General features: G+C 34.1%; 1 protein-coding gene across 1 annotated transcript; it reads right to left on the bottom strand.

Annotated features, from left to right (window-relative positions):
• Positions 1–7,429: 7,429 nt before the first annotated feature.
• LOC111703503 (small ubiquitin-related modifier 1) lies at positions 7,430–11,750 on the bottom strand. The gene is made up of 3 exons (XM_023475457.1): positions 11,570–11,750; positions 10,628–10,708; positions 7,430–7,725 (listed from the first exon to the last, which is right to left on the bottom strand). Exons 1-3 carry the CDS (start codon positions 11,713–11,715, stop codon positions 7,614–7,616), a joined length of 339 nt encoding a protein of 112 aa, XP_023331225.1. The 5' UTR covers positions 11,716–11,750; the 3' UTR covers positions 7,430–7,613.
• Positions 11,751–16,808: the final 5,058 nt, after the last annotated feature.

Below are 16,808 nucleotides of genomic sequence, written 5' to 3'. Positions count from 1 at the left end.
AAGGGGAGACTTTACGAATTCATTGACTCTTTTCTTAAATTCCAGCTGCTCTTCAAATGCACACTAATTACTATAATTGCCAAATCATTTACATAATTGAAAATGAACTTTTTATTGACCCTCTATGCAAAGATGGCAATGCCAGATTTACAACGGTTTTAATAAAATTTAATCTGATCAAAATTGTAGAGGGTAACGTCGTTTTCATGACAGGAAAAGTGTTTATCTCTGTAAGTGTCTGCATTGTTTCTTAAAAGCAAGAAATGCGCAAGTCACATGGATATCTAATTCATAACGATCAGAAAAAGCTTTGAAGTGAACCGAGTTACACCGGGAAGTGTACATAAATAAAATAAAGTCTAAAAGCACTAACCTCAATTCCAAGAGGTTTAGCAAAGCGTTGAATGATGGGAAGGAGGGAGTAGGTGGCTAGCATAGGAGCTTCATCGGTCTCAGTGTAGATAATCTTGGTCAGGGCAGGGTGGCTGGTTGACAGCCATCTTTAAAACAAGTTCTGTTGTTAAAAAATAACAGTACATTGATTGGCATTCCGCCTTTTTAAGAGATAAAAAAAATGGGCTTGAAATTGTAAACCTTTAACGATTTATCCTAAAAAAGACAGACTCAGTTCATTCTTCTGTAAATTAGAAGAATAACAGTGAAGAAGCAAGAAAGAAATGCTATTTAAGAAAATAACCAAATAAAATTTAAGAAACCATTTTTTTTTCATTTTTCAAAGTTGACTTATTTAAAGGTTTGTCCAAAATTCTAACTCTGACAGAAGGTTAAAGCCTTGAAAGCGATTGAAAGAACAATTTAAAAACTAAAAAGGCAACTTATTCAGGCTTTGGTCACAATAATCAGGGTTGGTTTACCTTGCCATATTGCTTGATACCCTGCATGCTTGAAGGGATCCAGATCCCAGCATTAAACCAAACATGTTAACTGCAAATAGAATTAAAATGCAAAAAGACGTCATTTACTTTCAAATTTGTTAATTGTAATTTTGTATTTTTTTAGCTAGATGCTAAAATGTGTGATTTAAAAATGTGGACCTCCGCCAAAATGTGTCACTCATGTGTCATCTGTCAAAACTTTAAAAGCTACAACAAGGGGGCGCTTTTACCCTAGTATTGTATATGTAAAGGAAATACGAGTTTCTATAAACTACAGGCGAGTCTGCGGTTACACTCGTTACACCAGATATTTAACCGGTTTGCTAAACAACTTTATACTTATCATAATCGTACAATCCGTACATTTTGGCCACCCTGTGACTATCAACTGTGTTTTACGTTAATCAATTTGGCCTTAAAACATTTTCACAACATGGAAAAAAATAACATCTCTAACGCTCCTCCCCCCCCCTTAAAATACACTGATTCGGCTAGGAATAATCAGAAATTTTTTTATTTTTAAATTACAGAAAAGGATGAATTAAAAATTAAATCTTAAAAAACAATTAAATGAAAATAACTGTTTCATAAGAAATTAGTTTACTAAGTCTGGCCTCGGGATGCTGTGCAAGGAAATGTATTTTCTAAAAAATTAACCCCCCCCCCCCCCAAAGAAAACTTAAGAATCAGATTATGAATAATTGTTTTAGAAGTATCATTAAAATAAAATTCAGACTAAGTAAGGAATTAAAAGGCATTTCGACTCTTTTCCACATACTATAATTTTCTAATCACTATATCTTTGTAACCCAACGTCGTGACCAGAAATATTTCAAACTATGAATTCTGTTAGATCAAAAAATGTAAGTTTGAAATATTAAAAGTTGCATTTACAACATCAAGTTATCAAGACGTAGGGATAGGAAAAATCGTTGTCTAGGACAGACCCAGTGACTGTTTGAATTATGTATTTTTGTGGGGATTCCATTTTAAAATTACTTTTTAATCAAGGGAAATAAATGGGTCTGTCCTAGTGAATGATTTTTGGACCCCCCCCCCTTCCTGTCAATTTTGTACATGACTAAAATAGTATTTATACCAGGTCTGTCCTAATAAACGATTTTTGGACCCCCCACCCCCTCGGGCCCCCCTCCTATCAATTTTGTACATACCAAATTAGTATTTATTTAGCATTATTTAGCGTTAGGTTAGGTTGAGACAATTTCTGGACCGAGCGCTGCGGCTAGGACAGGCGAGCGCTGCGGCCACGGGTTAGGTTTGTTGAGACACTTTCTAGGCCGAGCGCTGCGGCCACGGGTTAGGTTAAGTTACTTTCTGTAAGATCCATGTACAAAATTGATAGGAGGGGGGGGGGCCGGGGGGGCCAAAAATCGTTCTCTAGGAATATACCAAATAAATTACTAAGATAAGGGAGAGAAAATTAACGGGTAATTACTAAATACCCTTTAAAGAAAACTGGTATATATAATGAAGTACAAGAGAACTGATACTTTACTTACACATGCTACATAAGTCTAAAAATAGAAATAGACTGGTACTTTGTCAACTAGAGTATAGTACAAGGCGTGGTACTTTGTCAACTAGAGTATAGTACAAGGCGGACAGTAATTTAACAAACTTGGATGAAAAGTATAGTACACGTACACACATATCTAAAAGCAGTACAAACATAGCTACTCTAGTATAGTACAATTTAAAAACATAATAGACTATAATAAATATCCCTGGATAATTATGAATACTTCTATAACTCTTGACTCTCTAGACCGAATAATTCAATGTTGAGGTTTCCTCTAAACTGCGTAGATAGACCGTCCTCCTTCAGCCACTATAACCCCTAAAGTCGAGGCTGCAGCCACACTGACCTCTGGCAGTAGGGGTGGGGGGGCGTGGGTAACGGACACGAAGGTAGGCAGGGGGAAATCTCAGACAGACGCTATTAAGTGCAGGGTCGCTTGGTAACAGCCACTCAAAAACTGAACTGGCCCTAGGAGGACTGGGACATGGGAGAAATGGCGACCCGCGTCGAATCCGGAAAATCAGCTGATAGATAGATAGGAACAAACAGCTGTTTTTGAGGACCCAGACATTGAACAGGGGCGCCCGGGGCAGGGGGTATATAAAGTGCTCATGGGGAAGGGGGTGGTGGGGCTGTAATCTTGAAAATTAAAACCCAATATTTAGTAAAATTGCACAAAAGAAAAGAAAATTCTGCTTATTTAAAAGGATTCAAAGCGTGACGAGGAAGGGAAGGCAAACTTCCCGTTTTTGTCCGACTTTTTCTTAAAATTTTTGTTTAAGCATCACGGAAATTATTAAAGTTTGATTTGGTTTAAAATTCACTTTGTCAAACCACCAAGTTCTAGATATGTTCTTTAATTTGTATAACTCAGATTATGTCCCCTTAGAAAGATTTTACATTTTTTATTTATAGGCATACCCAAGTTGGGATATAGATAGACATAATTATTGTATTGGTCTTAACCCATACTGCTTAAATGCTGAAAATTTTCAAAATCAATTCTTCTCCTTGCTTACATGACTACTTTTTTTTAAAGAAGCTTTCCTGAAATGTTCTATATAATGGTATTTTGCAAAGCATGATGATTGAATTGCAATTTACTGGATACTTACCCTGAAATTTTAAAGGGGTACAGAAGGAGTAATAATTGAAAATTTCACGAAATTTGTATCCCCTCTGCAATTTGTTATATAGTATTAATAATAATTAAAAAATAATTTTTGTGTGTATGCATAATTAACAATATTTTTACATGTGTTATTTCTAAAATTTTGAACACAAGTGCAGGGGGCTCAACAAGCTAAAGGTGTATTCATTTTTAGGAAATAAGCCTGGGAGGCCCCCTTTCTATATTTAATCCCTAAAGGAAACTTTTAAATAATTACTTACAATACTTCTTCAATATACCTCATTTTTTGTTAATAATAGTGCAGAATATAACAATTTAATTTTCCACTCCCCCAACACAACATTAAGGCAACATTGGGGCTTTGTGAGCTGAGAAATTTAAATGTTCCTCTTAAATCAATTTTTGCAAAACGTATTAAATTATCCCTAAAGCGGAAAACTGAAAATCTATAATGTTCAGACAAGCCGAGGAATGCAGGAAGCCATAAGCCACAACCATTTTCCCTTCCATGCAACATATAAAAGTTTTGTTGTCTTCCGGCATCCATGAGCCACAACTGTTCGGTCTTTCATGTCACAGCATTTTTGTCTTCTAGCAATTGTTACTTTTTTAGATGGTAAGTCTTATGCATTCTAATTGCGATTTTCAAAAACCCAGCCAAGTCATGCAAAAGATGAATAAAAACATCTTTAAATCTAAGTTTTAATTTGAAAAAATAATGTTTCTTTTCATTTTAGACTGCTAAACTTTTTTCCTCCAAGATAAATTCAAAGTTTTTACTAAAATGGCTCATTAGTTAAAGCATTATAATAGAAAAAATTATGAACCATAACATACTTTTTAAGTACTAGTTCATGAGAAAATTTCAAAATAGAATTTTTTTTTGAAGAAAATCATTAATGCTTAGTATAAAAATAATATTGACATTTGATAGTGTGATTTTTCTTATGTCTTCTTATTATTTAGACTACCCAAAGCAATTTGTCTTGGTACCCATAATTTGTAAAATGGTGTAAATTTTCTTTGTATAATGTTAAGCAGTTACTAAACTGAACACACAATTTATTGATTTCAAGGGCGTACAAGGGGGGGGGGGCTGAGGTGCACGGCCCCCCTGAGGGAGGCACACATGGGGGGGGGGCTCATTTAATATTACATCTGCTTGCATTTCCCTTCCTCAGGCAATCTACATTCTACATTCTACATTGCACTGCATTGCATTGCACTCACCCATACTAAAAGATTCAGAAAGAAAGAAATTATATTATGATTCACAACAAAACCCTTCAAAGCTTTGCCTGATCAAGTATTGCATTAAATATCCATGTTTCCCATTTTGAAAACTGATGCTTTTATTTGTGGTTTCTCTGCAAAAGTGACTCATACATTTCTTGCTTCAGAAACAACGGAGAAATGAAGGTGTTTCAAAGGTACATCGAACATGCTACTCTATAAATGGAGGGTCACTTGAAATTATGTATGTATTCCATTTAAGTATAAGTACATGAAAAAGTAAAAAAAATACTTTAAAATCTCACTTTTGCCCTTAACTAAAAAAGTTCCATTAAAAAAGCTTTAATCTAATAATCAATAGCGCCATTCAGTGTAAATATGCATTTGATATCATTATTTATAATACAATATGTATCAATCCTATAAAAATAAAGATATTTTAAAGAAACATTTCCATCTCTATTTTTCACCCCTTGAAGCTTACACCGACAGTATCAAGAGGGAGTGTCTGATGAGTCCACTTAAGAAAATTACATAAATAGTTTATTAACTCTTGTAATATGAAAGTGTGTATATGATCAAATAGTTTACTTAAACATATTTTAAAAAGGTATCAATGTTTTTTCAAAAAAGGTTTTTAGGTTATCATTTTTGCATATAATGCGGCTGGATGTTTGAAAATTGCAATTTGTATCCACTAAATTTATCATTTAATGACGTAATCATTCCCGGAATATAAAAAATGTTGTTGAATAAAAGACCGAACGGTTGTGGCTTATGGCTGCCAGAAGACAATAAAAGCTAATATGTGGCATGGAGGGGAAACGCGCCAGTTGCGGTATATGGCCGCCTGCCTTCCCCCACTCTTTAGACAACACCTTTTTCTCTACTTTAATTCTTTATGTCCTTACATATATACAACATACTTTAAACTATATGACATGTTATGCTGTGGCCCAGCATCTCAAAATGATGTTTTAATGCTCAGATGCCGAAAAGTTGAATTTCTTGGTAAGAACCCAGAACCATTTGCCTTCCCTCCCTCAAAAAATGGAACAACGTTATTCTATTTCATAACTTAGGGAAAATGTTTTTAATTTGAAGAAAAATTAGGTTTGGGTTTGACGGGTTAAAGTTAAGATTCGTTGGAAGGAGTATTAAAAAATTGACTTTCCAATCATTCAGAATCCGTCTGTTGGCAGAGGTTTGAAATAAGCACTGCAAACACCTTATTGGATGGTGTATTTTTAGACCTACGCCCATCCCCTCCACTGCCCATCCCACCTACAAGCACGTGGTTTTAACAACTGTGGTAGGTCCGATGCACTGTAGGTCGGATGAGCACGTTAAAAACAGCATATTGGTGCATCCGACGGATCGGATGGGCACATTCTTCGTAGGTCGGATGGGCATTTTTCGTAGGTCGGATGGGCACATTTTTCGTAGGTCGGATGGGCACTTTTCGTAGGTCGGATGGGCATTTCGTAGGTCGGCCCAGACATGTGGCCGCAGCGCTCGGCCCCCAAGCCTGTCCTAGCCACAGCGCTCGGCCCAGAAATGAGCTTAACCTAACCTAACCTTAAATATACACTAATTTTATTAAAAACTGTTGAAGTAAAGGTCTTTCATGGCCGCAGCGCTCCGCCCCCTAGCCCGTCCTAGCCGCAGCGCTCGGCCCAGAAATGAGCTTAACCTATCCTAACCTTAAATATACACTAATTATTAAAAATTGTTAAAATAATAGGTCTTTCATGGCCACAGCGCTCGTCCCCCCTACAAAAAGTGCACATCCGACCTACGAAAAATGCCCATCCAACCTACGAAATATGCCCATCCGACCTACGAAAAGTGCCCAATCTGACCTACAAAATTGATTGGCCGTTCGACAGCTACAATTAATTATTTCTACCCTACTGCGCTATAGGCATGACAAAAGCTGCTGAATAGGTCGGATGGGCAAGAAGATATGCCCATCCGACCTACAGCTGTCGTAGGTCAGATGTTGCAGTAGGTCGGATGGGCAGTATAGCGGATTGGCAATAGGACGGATGGGCAGTAGAGCGGATCAACATTACCCCTTATTGGTTGACTCTCCCAGACGGGTCAACACGTTTAATAGAAAAGGTCATTCTTCACAAACAGATTTAACATTCAAAAGTGTTGAACTCTGTTTCCCTAAATCATGATATGTTATTTTAAATGAAATTGTGACCAAATAAGTAAAAACGCATGATCCAAATTTAATTGGAAGGCACGCTTACCCTCTTTCTTTTGTTTTTGAGATTATTAACAGTAGGCACATTATTACTTTGAATTCTTAGAAATTACTTTGAATTAATTACATTAATCCAGGTCAGTAAGTTCAGTGTTACCCATAAAGAATGAGACTTCAGAGACGACTGTGCGGAATTATTCAGTCCACACTCCACAGTGATCTATTTTGTCTATTTGAATCTCTAGAAACATAATCCCGTTACTGTTAGGGAGACCTTATCAGACATATTAGACATATTCATTATTTAATCTGAAATTGGTCCAATTATTAAATAAAAATGTACTTAATTAAAATACAGACGAAAATAAAAAAAATTCAGACAAAAAAACAAGAATGAATCATTTTTCTTTAAATTGTCTATTTTTAACATGAGAACAAAAATTCAAAAATTAAAATGGTGCACAGATAAATTTCAAAATCTTTAAGGAGCTACAATTTTCAGCTGAATAAAAAATTCGCGAATTTTAGAATTTTTAGTATAGTAATGACGGTTGCCAGGTTGATATATTTATATTTCTAGAAGATGTTCAACTCCTTCTAAAGTAGTCCTCCCTCTTGCTCTGATCTGACATCAATACAATCTCCGCTCTGCATTCCTAATCCATCTGGAGTGTCTTCAGGTTTTACACGTTGTCCGTCAAAATGAAACCTAAATATCATTTAAATTACATTTAAATTATCGAATAAAATAAACATCTGTTATTTATGAAACAAAGAAAAAATTTAAGTTAAAGTAAGAGATAGGATGGATAAGAACTAAGGAATAAGTATAAGACATGACGGAAAAGCTGTTTTAAGAAACGGTGTATAGAAGGAATAAGATACAGGACGGTTAAGGACTGGAATATAGAAGGGATAAGAGACAGGACGGGAAAGGAGTTTAAAGATATAAGAGACAGGGCGGATAAGGTGTATAGAAGGGATAACAGACAGGACGGATAAGGTGTATAGAAGGGATAACAGACAGGACGGATAAGGTGTATAGAAGGGATAACAGACAGGACGGGAAAGAAGTTTAAAGATATAAGAGACAGGGCGGAAAAGGTGTATAGAAGGGATAACAGACAGGACGAATATGAAGAATAGAAGAAATAAGTGACAGGAAGGATAAGGAATAAGAGACAGGGCGGATAAGGTGAATAGAAGGAATAAGATACAGGACGGATAAGGTGTATAGACGGAATAAGATACAGGACGGATAAGGTGTATAGAAGGAATGAGAGATAGGACAGATAAGGTGTATAGAAGGAATAAGATTCAGGACGGATACGGTTTATAGAAGGAATAAGATACAGGGCGGATAAGGTGTATAGAAGGAATAAGATACAGGGCGGATAAGGTGTATAGAATGAATAAGATACAGGGCGGATAAGGAGAATGGAAGGAATAAAATACAGGGCAGATAAGGTGTATAGAAGGGATAAGAGACAGGACGGATAAGGTGTATAGAAGGGATAAGGGCGGATAAGGTGTATAGAATGAATAAGATACAGGGCGGATAAGGAGAATGGAAGGAATAAAATACAGGGCAGATAAGGTGTATAGAAGGAATAAGAGACAGGACGGATAAGGTGTATAGAAGGGATAAGAGACAGGGCGGATAAGGTGTATAGAAGGAATAAGAGACAGGACGGATAAGGTGTATAGAAGGGATAACAGACAGGACGGATAAGGTGTATAGAAGGGATAAGAGACAAGGACGGATAACATGTATATAAGGGATAAGAGACAGGACGGAAAAGGAGTTTAAAGATATAAGAGATAGGGCGGATAAGGTGTATAGAAGGAATAAGATACAGGACGGATAAGGTGTATAGAAGGGATAACAGACAGGACAGATAACAAGAATAGAAGAAATAAGTGACAGGAAGGATAAGGAATAATAGACATGGCGGATAAGGTGTATAGAAGGAATAAGATACAGGACGGATAAGGTGTATAGAAGGAATAAGATACAAGACGGATAAGGTGTATAGAAGGAATAAGATACAGGACTGATAAGGTGTATAGAAGGAATAAGATACAGTACGGACAAGGTATATAGAAGGAATAAGATACAGGACGGATAAGGTGTATAGATGGAATAAGTGGCAGGACGGATAAGGTGTATAGAAGGAATAAGATACAGAACGGATAAGGTGTATAGAAGGAGAAGGAATAAGATACAGGACGGATAATGTGTATAGAAGGAATAGAAGGAATAAGATACAGGACGGATAAGGTGTATAAAAGGTATAAGAGACTGGACAAATAAGGTGTTAAGAAGGAATAAAAGACACGACGGATAAGGTGTATAGAACGGATAAGAGACAGGACGGATAAAAAATTAAAGGAAGAAGTAAGAGACAGGATGGAATAGTTGTGATAAGGAATGAGAGACAGGATGGATAAGGTGTATAGAAGGGATCAGTGACAGGACAAATGTGTATAGAAGGGATAAGAGACAGGATGGATAAGGTGTGTAGAACGAATAAGATAGAGGACGGATAAGGTATTTATAGAAAGTATTGTCCAGATAAGAAGTATACGATGGAAAAGAGACAGGACGAATAGGAAGTATAGAAAGGAAAAAACGAACAAGTGGTTTAGAAGGCAAAAGAGACAGGACGAATAGAAGTAAAGAAGAAAAAGAAACAAGGCAAACAAGATATTTAGAAGGGAAAAGAGACAGGACAAATAAGAAATTTAGAAAGGAAATGAGACAAGATAAACAAGAAGTTTAGAAGGGAAAAGAGACAGGGCGAACATTAAGTTCAGAAAGGAAAAGAGGCAGGACAAAGAAGAATTTTAGACTGGAAAAGAGACAGGGCGAACAAGAAGTTTAGAAAGGAAAAGAGACAGGACGAACAAGAAGTTTAGTAGGGAAAAGAGACAGGACGAACAAGAAGTTTAGTAAGGAAAAGAGACAGGACGAACAAGAAGTTTAGAAGAGAAAAGAGTCAGAACAAACAACAAGTTTAGAAAGGAAAGAGCCAAGACAAACAAGAAGTTTAGAAGAGAAAAGAGTCAGGGCAAACAAGAAGTTTAGAAGAGAAAAGAGTCAGAACAAACAACAAGTTTAGAAGAGAAAAGAGTCAGAACAAACAAGAAGTTTAGACGGGAAAAGAGTCAGAAGAGAAAAGAGACAGGACAAACAAGAAGTTTAGAAGGGAAAAGAGTCAGAACAAACAAGAAGTTTAGAAGGGAAAAGAGACAGGGCGAACAAGAAGTTCAGAAAGGAACAGAGACAGGGCGAACAAGAAGTTTAGAAAGGAACAGAGACAGGGCGAACAAGAAGTTTAGAAAGGAAAAGAGACAGGATGAATCTAATAAGAATTAATAGAGATAAGAGACGGAACTGATAAAAAACTTATTGATGACATGTGGTACTAATTAGAAACAACAAGTCTTAATTTAAAAAATCTGTATTGTAAAAAAAGTTGGTAAAAACTAGGGCGAAAAATTTTCCAGAAGTGCTATTAGTCTACAGTTTAACCTAGAAATTTTGAGACATCGAATTAATTTAAAACAAAAATCTATTAACTAAAAAATAAATAGATACTAAAGCCAACCTGAGATGAGAACGATCAGATAGGTGGTTAGTTGTGTAGAACGCATCAAACAGTTTCTTAAAGGTTGTGCTCTGCTTGAGTCTAAATACAGATAAATCATTGTTCTGAGACAGTAAAAAATATGTTACAAGGCTAAATGTTACCTATAAATCATGTTACAACACTGAATTTTACCTGCAAAATATGTTTCTACACTAAATATTACCTATAAAACATGTTAAAACACTAAATGTTACCTTAAAAATTTGCTACAACCCTAAATGTTACCTATAACATTCGTTATAACACTGATTTTTTTAAAATATGTTACAACACAGAATATTACCTATGTTATATGTTTTAACACTGAATGTTACCTATAAAATATGTTACAAGATTGAATATCACCAATAACATATCTTTTAACACGGAATGTTACCTGTAAAGTTTTTACAACACTAAATGTTTCCATAAAAAATGTTACAACACTAAATGTTACCTTTACTTAATCTGTTACAACACTGAATGTTAATTGTAAAATATGATATAACACTGAAAAATATGATAGAACACTAAATGTTACTTACAAAATATAATTCACCACATAATGTGACCTGTAACCAGGCAGTTTATTTACAAATCCCTCCTAAATGTTCGAAAACTAATGTTTTCCAACTTTTGAACAAAATTATGACAATACTGAATCCCTGATATTTACACTGCAACCCTGAAACCAGGGTCGCAATGTTAGATTGCAACCCTAATTGATTACGATTTTTCTGCAAGAAGTTCCTGATTTACAAAACATTTTATTTCTGAACAAAAAATACGTATTACGAAACTTGATAGATTTTACCGTTTTTAAAACCCAAGAAAGGTTGATTTTTATGTAAATTTATAGCATCCCTATTGCCTACCGTAAAGAAGAGATAAAAGTTATTTACAAAAGTGTATAGCACTGACTTGTACTTAGTTTGAACCCCATCTGGGTATTCAATCAATATCAGTAGAGAAGTAGAATCCCCCGGAGCAGCCGAGGAGGAATTCATGTTGACGGAGAGGGTTCCGTTCAACTCATCCAGGAATACTTTAGAGTCTTCACCAGCCATTCTTATATATTATTATCTGGAACATTTTACCAATCGTTTACATTAAGTGGTTACCAGACATTAAACAAATTGTTAAATCAAAATGAACTTTCTTAAACTAAAGACTAAAAAAACTTCAGTCACAATTTATAACGAATCATATTAATCTTAAAAATGTCCATTTTTAAACTATAAAATGTTGTCAAAAATGCTGCGGTTAAGATTCAAAATCGTGAAGGAGCTACAATCTGCAGCTTAATAAGAAATGCAAAAACATGCCCTGACACAAGGTTGTAATGCAAGAAAAGTTAATTGCTGTCGCGTATACTCTGCGCACATATTGAAACCAGTTCTCTCTGGGCGGAATTTGTAAACAAGATTAGATGCATCAGTGTTCGTTTAGTATCCGAGGAGGTTAAAAGCATTAAATTTTGATAACTTTGATAATGCACATAATAGTTTCCTATGACCTGAATATTGTATTGATTTTTTTATGTAAAAGATGGATCCCATGTCAGGCTTCGACATCCGTCTTGTGTTTACATTACCGCCCAGAGTCCCAAGAGACAGTACACTGCAGTACAAAAGATGCGTACACTGCTGAAATAACTTTCCTTGCATTACATCCTTGCCCAGACACAAATGTTAGAGAGCAATTAGGGGATTGCAAGGTTAATGTAAGATTTGGAGATATTTTCTACTTCTAGAAGATGTTTTCCAGGTGTTGTTCCATGTTCTCAATGTTGAAATATATCCTCCTGCCAGGTGAGGATATCAGTCTCCACTACGCATTCCCATTCTGTAGTGCCATAAGAACGTACATGTTTTCCGTCGAAATGAAACCTAGAAATCATTTGAATGTAATGAATGGAATATATATCAAATACCATATACATCATATATACATAAAATATATCTATATATAAATACTTTGCTTGTATCTGTTTTTTTGTATTCAATAAATGTCAAAACGGCTGAACCGATCAGGCCCAAATTTTGTGTGGGACCTTACATGACCCTAGGAAAGGTTTATATATATGATCAAAATTTCAAAAATTAGCATCCAACGAAATTCGATTTTCGTTAAATTTTGAAAATCCAAGATTTTTTCATAAAATCCGCGAACTTTGTGTTCGGTTTTTGTTTTACAATTTATATCATAATCATAATAGTTTTTGTGAATATTTGAAATTGGGCTTTAATAACAGCTGGTTGTGTGTGTTGATACTTTTTTCTTATATATATATATATATTATAATTAATGATTATTAATCAATAATCATAATAGTTTTTGTTAAATATTTGAAATTGGGCTTTATAATTACAGCTGTTATTGTGCGTGTTGATAGTCCTTTTCTTATATATATTATGATTAATGATTATTAATCATAATAGTTTTTGTAAAATATTTGACATTGTGATTTTATTATAACTTTATGACTTTTTAAATACACTAAAATCGCAAATCATGGATTTAATTTTATACATGGACTGAAACTTAGAAAATAAAAAATAAACCTCAGAGCAGACCGCTCAGAGAGGTGAATTGCAGTGCTTAGGATCCATTTGATTTTGATGCGGATCCGGATCCTGGATCCGCACTGGAAACAAATGTATCAGGATCCAGGTAATTTCTTTAAGATTTACTGGATTTTTTAAACAAAAAATAATTTTCAAATTTTGTTTAATTTTTTTCGCTCATTTTTATCCTAAAACTTAATGAACCATTCAAAAATGAGGAAATTTTTATAATCTCTCTTTTTTCAAAAGTTCAGATTTGAGTTTAGGAGTAAAAATTTTTTTTTTTTTGCCGTTTTTGGTTGATATTTTACCCCTTGGATCCTAAGCACTGGTGAATTGTTTGGTAGAAGGCATCAAACAGTTTCTTAAAGGTTGTGCTCTGCTTGATACTATATAAAGATAAATCAGTTTATTAAAAACAGACAATATAAGCGGAATACAGATTTATCTGTTTATTGAGAACAGACAATATCAGCTGAATGCAGATAAATCTGTGTATTGAAAAGACAATATCAGCTGAATACAGATAAATTTGTGTATTGAGGACAGCCAATATGAGCTGAATACAGATAAATCTGTGTATTGAGAACAGACAATATAAGCTGAATACAGATAAATCTGTGTACTGAGAATAGACAATATTATTTAAATACAGATAAATCTGTGTATTTAGAACAGACAATAAAAAATAAAAGCTGAATTCAAATTAATCTATGAATTAAAAATAGACAATAATAAGCTAAATCCAGATAAATCTGTGTACTGAGAACAGACAATATAAGCTGTATACAGATTAATCTGTGTTTTGAGAACAGACATTTAAGGATTTTAAGGAATAATTGATACTACTTGTGGCAGAATTGAAGGACAAAGATACTAGATGTTGCAGAATTTAAGGACCAAGATACTATTTGTGGCAGATTTTCAGGACTAATTAATACTATTTCTGGCAGATTTTAAGGGCAAATATAATATCTGTTGTGGATTTTAAGGACTAATATACTATATGTAGCAGGTTTTGTCGCAGATTCTTAGGAATAAGAAACTATTTTTGGCAGATTTTAAGGACTAAAATACTACCTTTGGCAGATTTAAAGGACTACGATACTATTTTTGGCAGATTTAAAGAACCAAGATACTATTTCTGACAGATTCTAAGGACTAAGATACTATTTCTGGCAGATTCTAAGCACTAAGATACTATTTCTGGCAGATTTTAAGGACTAAGATACTATTTCTGGCAGATTTAAGAGACTAAGTTACTATTTGTGGCAGATTTAAAGAACTATGATACTATTTCTAGCAAATTTTAATGACTAAGATACTATTTCTGCCAGATTTTAAAGACTAAGATACTATTTCTGACAGATTTTAAGGACTAAGATACTATTTCTGGCAGATTTTAAGGACTAAGATACTATTTCTGGCAGATTTTAAGGACTATTATTCTACTTCTGGCAGATTTTAAGGACTAAGATACTATTTCTGGCAGATTTTAAGGACTAAGATACTATTTCTGGCAGGTTTTAAGGACTAAGATACTATTTCTGTTTTAAGGACTAAGATACTATTTCTGGCAGATTTTAAGGACTATTATTCTACTTCTGGCAGATTTTAAGGACTAAGATACTATTTCTGGCCAGATTGTAAGGACTAAAATACTATTTCTGGCAGATTCTAAGCACTAAGATACTATTTCTGGAAGATGTTAAGGACTATGATTCTATACTGTTTCTGATTTTTTTGTCTAAATGTTTATATTGTCAGTGACATTTTATAAAGGTGTAAGTGTAACCGGTAAACAATGTTCGTCCAGATAAACCCTAGAAATGGAACCCTGACTTATTGTGCTTTTATTTTCTATGTTTAAATTTGATTAGCCAACTAGTAATTGTTTGTGAATAGATAAGAAGGACTTTACAATTTCTCACTTATTTGTAAACTTAAGTTTTAGATTGAATTTATGTTCAAACATATAAAAACATATAACAATAAAAAATCTTACTAAACGTTTTATTAATTCATTTGCTTTTGTCCTATACTCCACTCCCCCTACCCCCCTCCCTAGAAAGTTTGTAGCATTTTTGTTTTCGATTTGAAGAAGAAGAAAAAAATTTTATCAATATTTGTAAGGTTAAATTGAATAATTAAATATTGACTATATCATCGCGTATTTACTTTTTTCATGATAAGATTTCTAAAAAGTACTCCCAGAAAACTATAGTATTTACTTTAAGAAATTAAGAATGAAGGGAAACTGAAATCTGTTTTTGATCAAATTACTCCTCTTATTAAAGATCTTTCAGATTATGATTATATACATTGCTTGTCTGTCTGTCTGTTTGTCTGACGATCGGGCCCAAATTTAGTTCGGGAAGGTTTAAGATGCTTAAAATAACAACAATGTCTGTCCAAAAGTTTTAGATTTTTGTAAAAGTTTGAAAATGAGCGAAAAAATATTATTAAATCGGCGAACTTTTTTTGTTTATGTTTTTTATTGTACAGAGAGAAGATGCTCACAGATAGATTTTTATTTTTATTTTTTCACTTCTTTACTTTCTTCTATATATAAATTTGGCTTGTCTGTTTGTTTGTTTGTTGAATCCAATAAACGTCAAAACGACTAAACCGATCGGGCCCAAATTTTTTATGGGATCTCACGTGACCCCAGGGAAGATTTATGAATGATCAAAATTTTAAAAATTTGTCTTTAAAAGTTTTTAATTTTTGAAAAATTTTGAAAATGGCAAAAAAATATTATGAAATCCGCAAACTTTTTTGTTTTTGTTTTATGCTGTACAAAGATAAAGCCACAATTAAAAGTTGAAAAAGAAGATGGGCGCGAAGCGCCCTAAAAGCCTAGTACCATATAAAAATCTGTCTAAAGTACAGTTTAAGGAATTCAGTCTTTGCCATAAACTCTGATTTTCTAATCTCTATATCTTTGCAAACCAATGACATGTAGACCTTAGATATTTCAAACTATGATTTCTGTTTGATTAAATCATCCAAGTTTGACATATCAAAAGCAGGGGTGTATATAATTCCATTTCCCCCCAATCTTTAAGGAGCTACAATTTTCAGCTGAATAAAAAATTCGCGAATTTTAGAATTTTTAGTATANCCAGACAGTACTCCAGTCCAAACTGAAGTTTGCAGATCTGTCTGCATCTCTTGGACAGCTACAGAAGAACCAAGAAAATCAGTCTCATGTCCCTGTAGACTTTTTTACTGTTTAATTAAGTAAGAATGAGTAAATTTTTTTTGATGATACTATAATAAATCTAAGAAGAGTTTAATCTATGTCTTTTGAGTTGTCGAGTTTGGGGAAGGAATTCAAAAAAAAATTAGAGGGGGGGGGAAAGAATCAAAAATATGGAATTATATACACCCCTGATCAAAAGTTTACGCCATCCGGTTACAAAGATGTAGTGATTAGAAAGTTTGGCCAGATACACAAATATATATATATGAGCAAAGAGCTTTATTACTCAGATATAATCAGAGATACAGATGTAATATTTAAAGTATAGGTGACTCATGCTAAAAACCTCCCCCAGCCTCTTAGTTCTTTTAATGAATGCGTAGTAGTT

Source organism: Eurytemora carolleeae, unplaced genomic scaffold, assembly GCF_000591075.1.
Source record: "Eurytemora carolleeae unplaced genomic scaffold, Eaff_2.0 scaffold560, whole genome shotgun sequence".
Classification (NCBI taxonomy): Eukaryota; Metazoa; Arthropoda; class Copepoda; order Calanoida; family Temoridae; genus Eurytemora; species Eurytemora carolleeae.
This window is presented reverse-complemented; position numbering and strand designations above follow the sequence as displayed.

What these genes read in the sequence shown, in the direction of transcription:
- LOC111703503 (XM_023475457.1), bottom strand. Translation starts at nt 11,715, where the DNA reads ATGGCTGGTGAAGACTCTAAAGTATTCCTGGATGAGTTGAACGGAACC. An exon ending in GGGGTTCAAACTAAGTACAA is followed by an intron (nt 10,709 to 11,569) that starts GTCAGTGCTATA and finishes ATCTGTATTTAG; the next exon opens with ACTCAAGCAGAGCACAACCT. An exon ending in TCTGATCGTTCTCATCTCAG is followed by an intron (nt 7,726 to 10,627) that starts GTTGGCTTTAGT and finishes AATGATATTTAG; the next exon opens with GTTTCATTTTGACGGACAAC.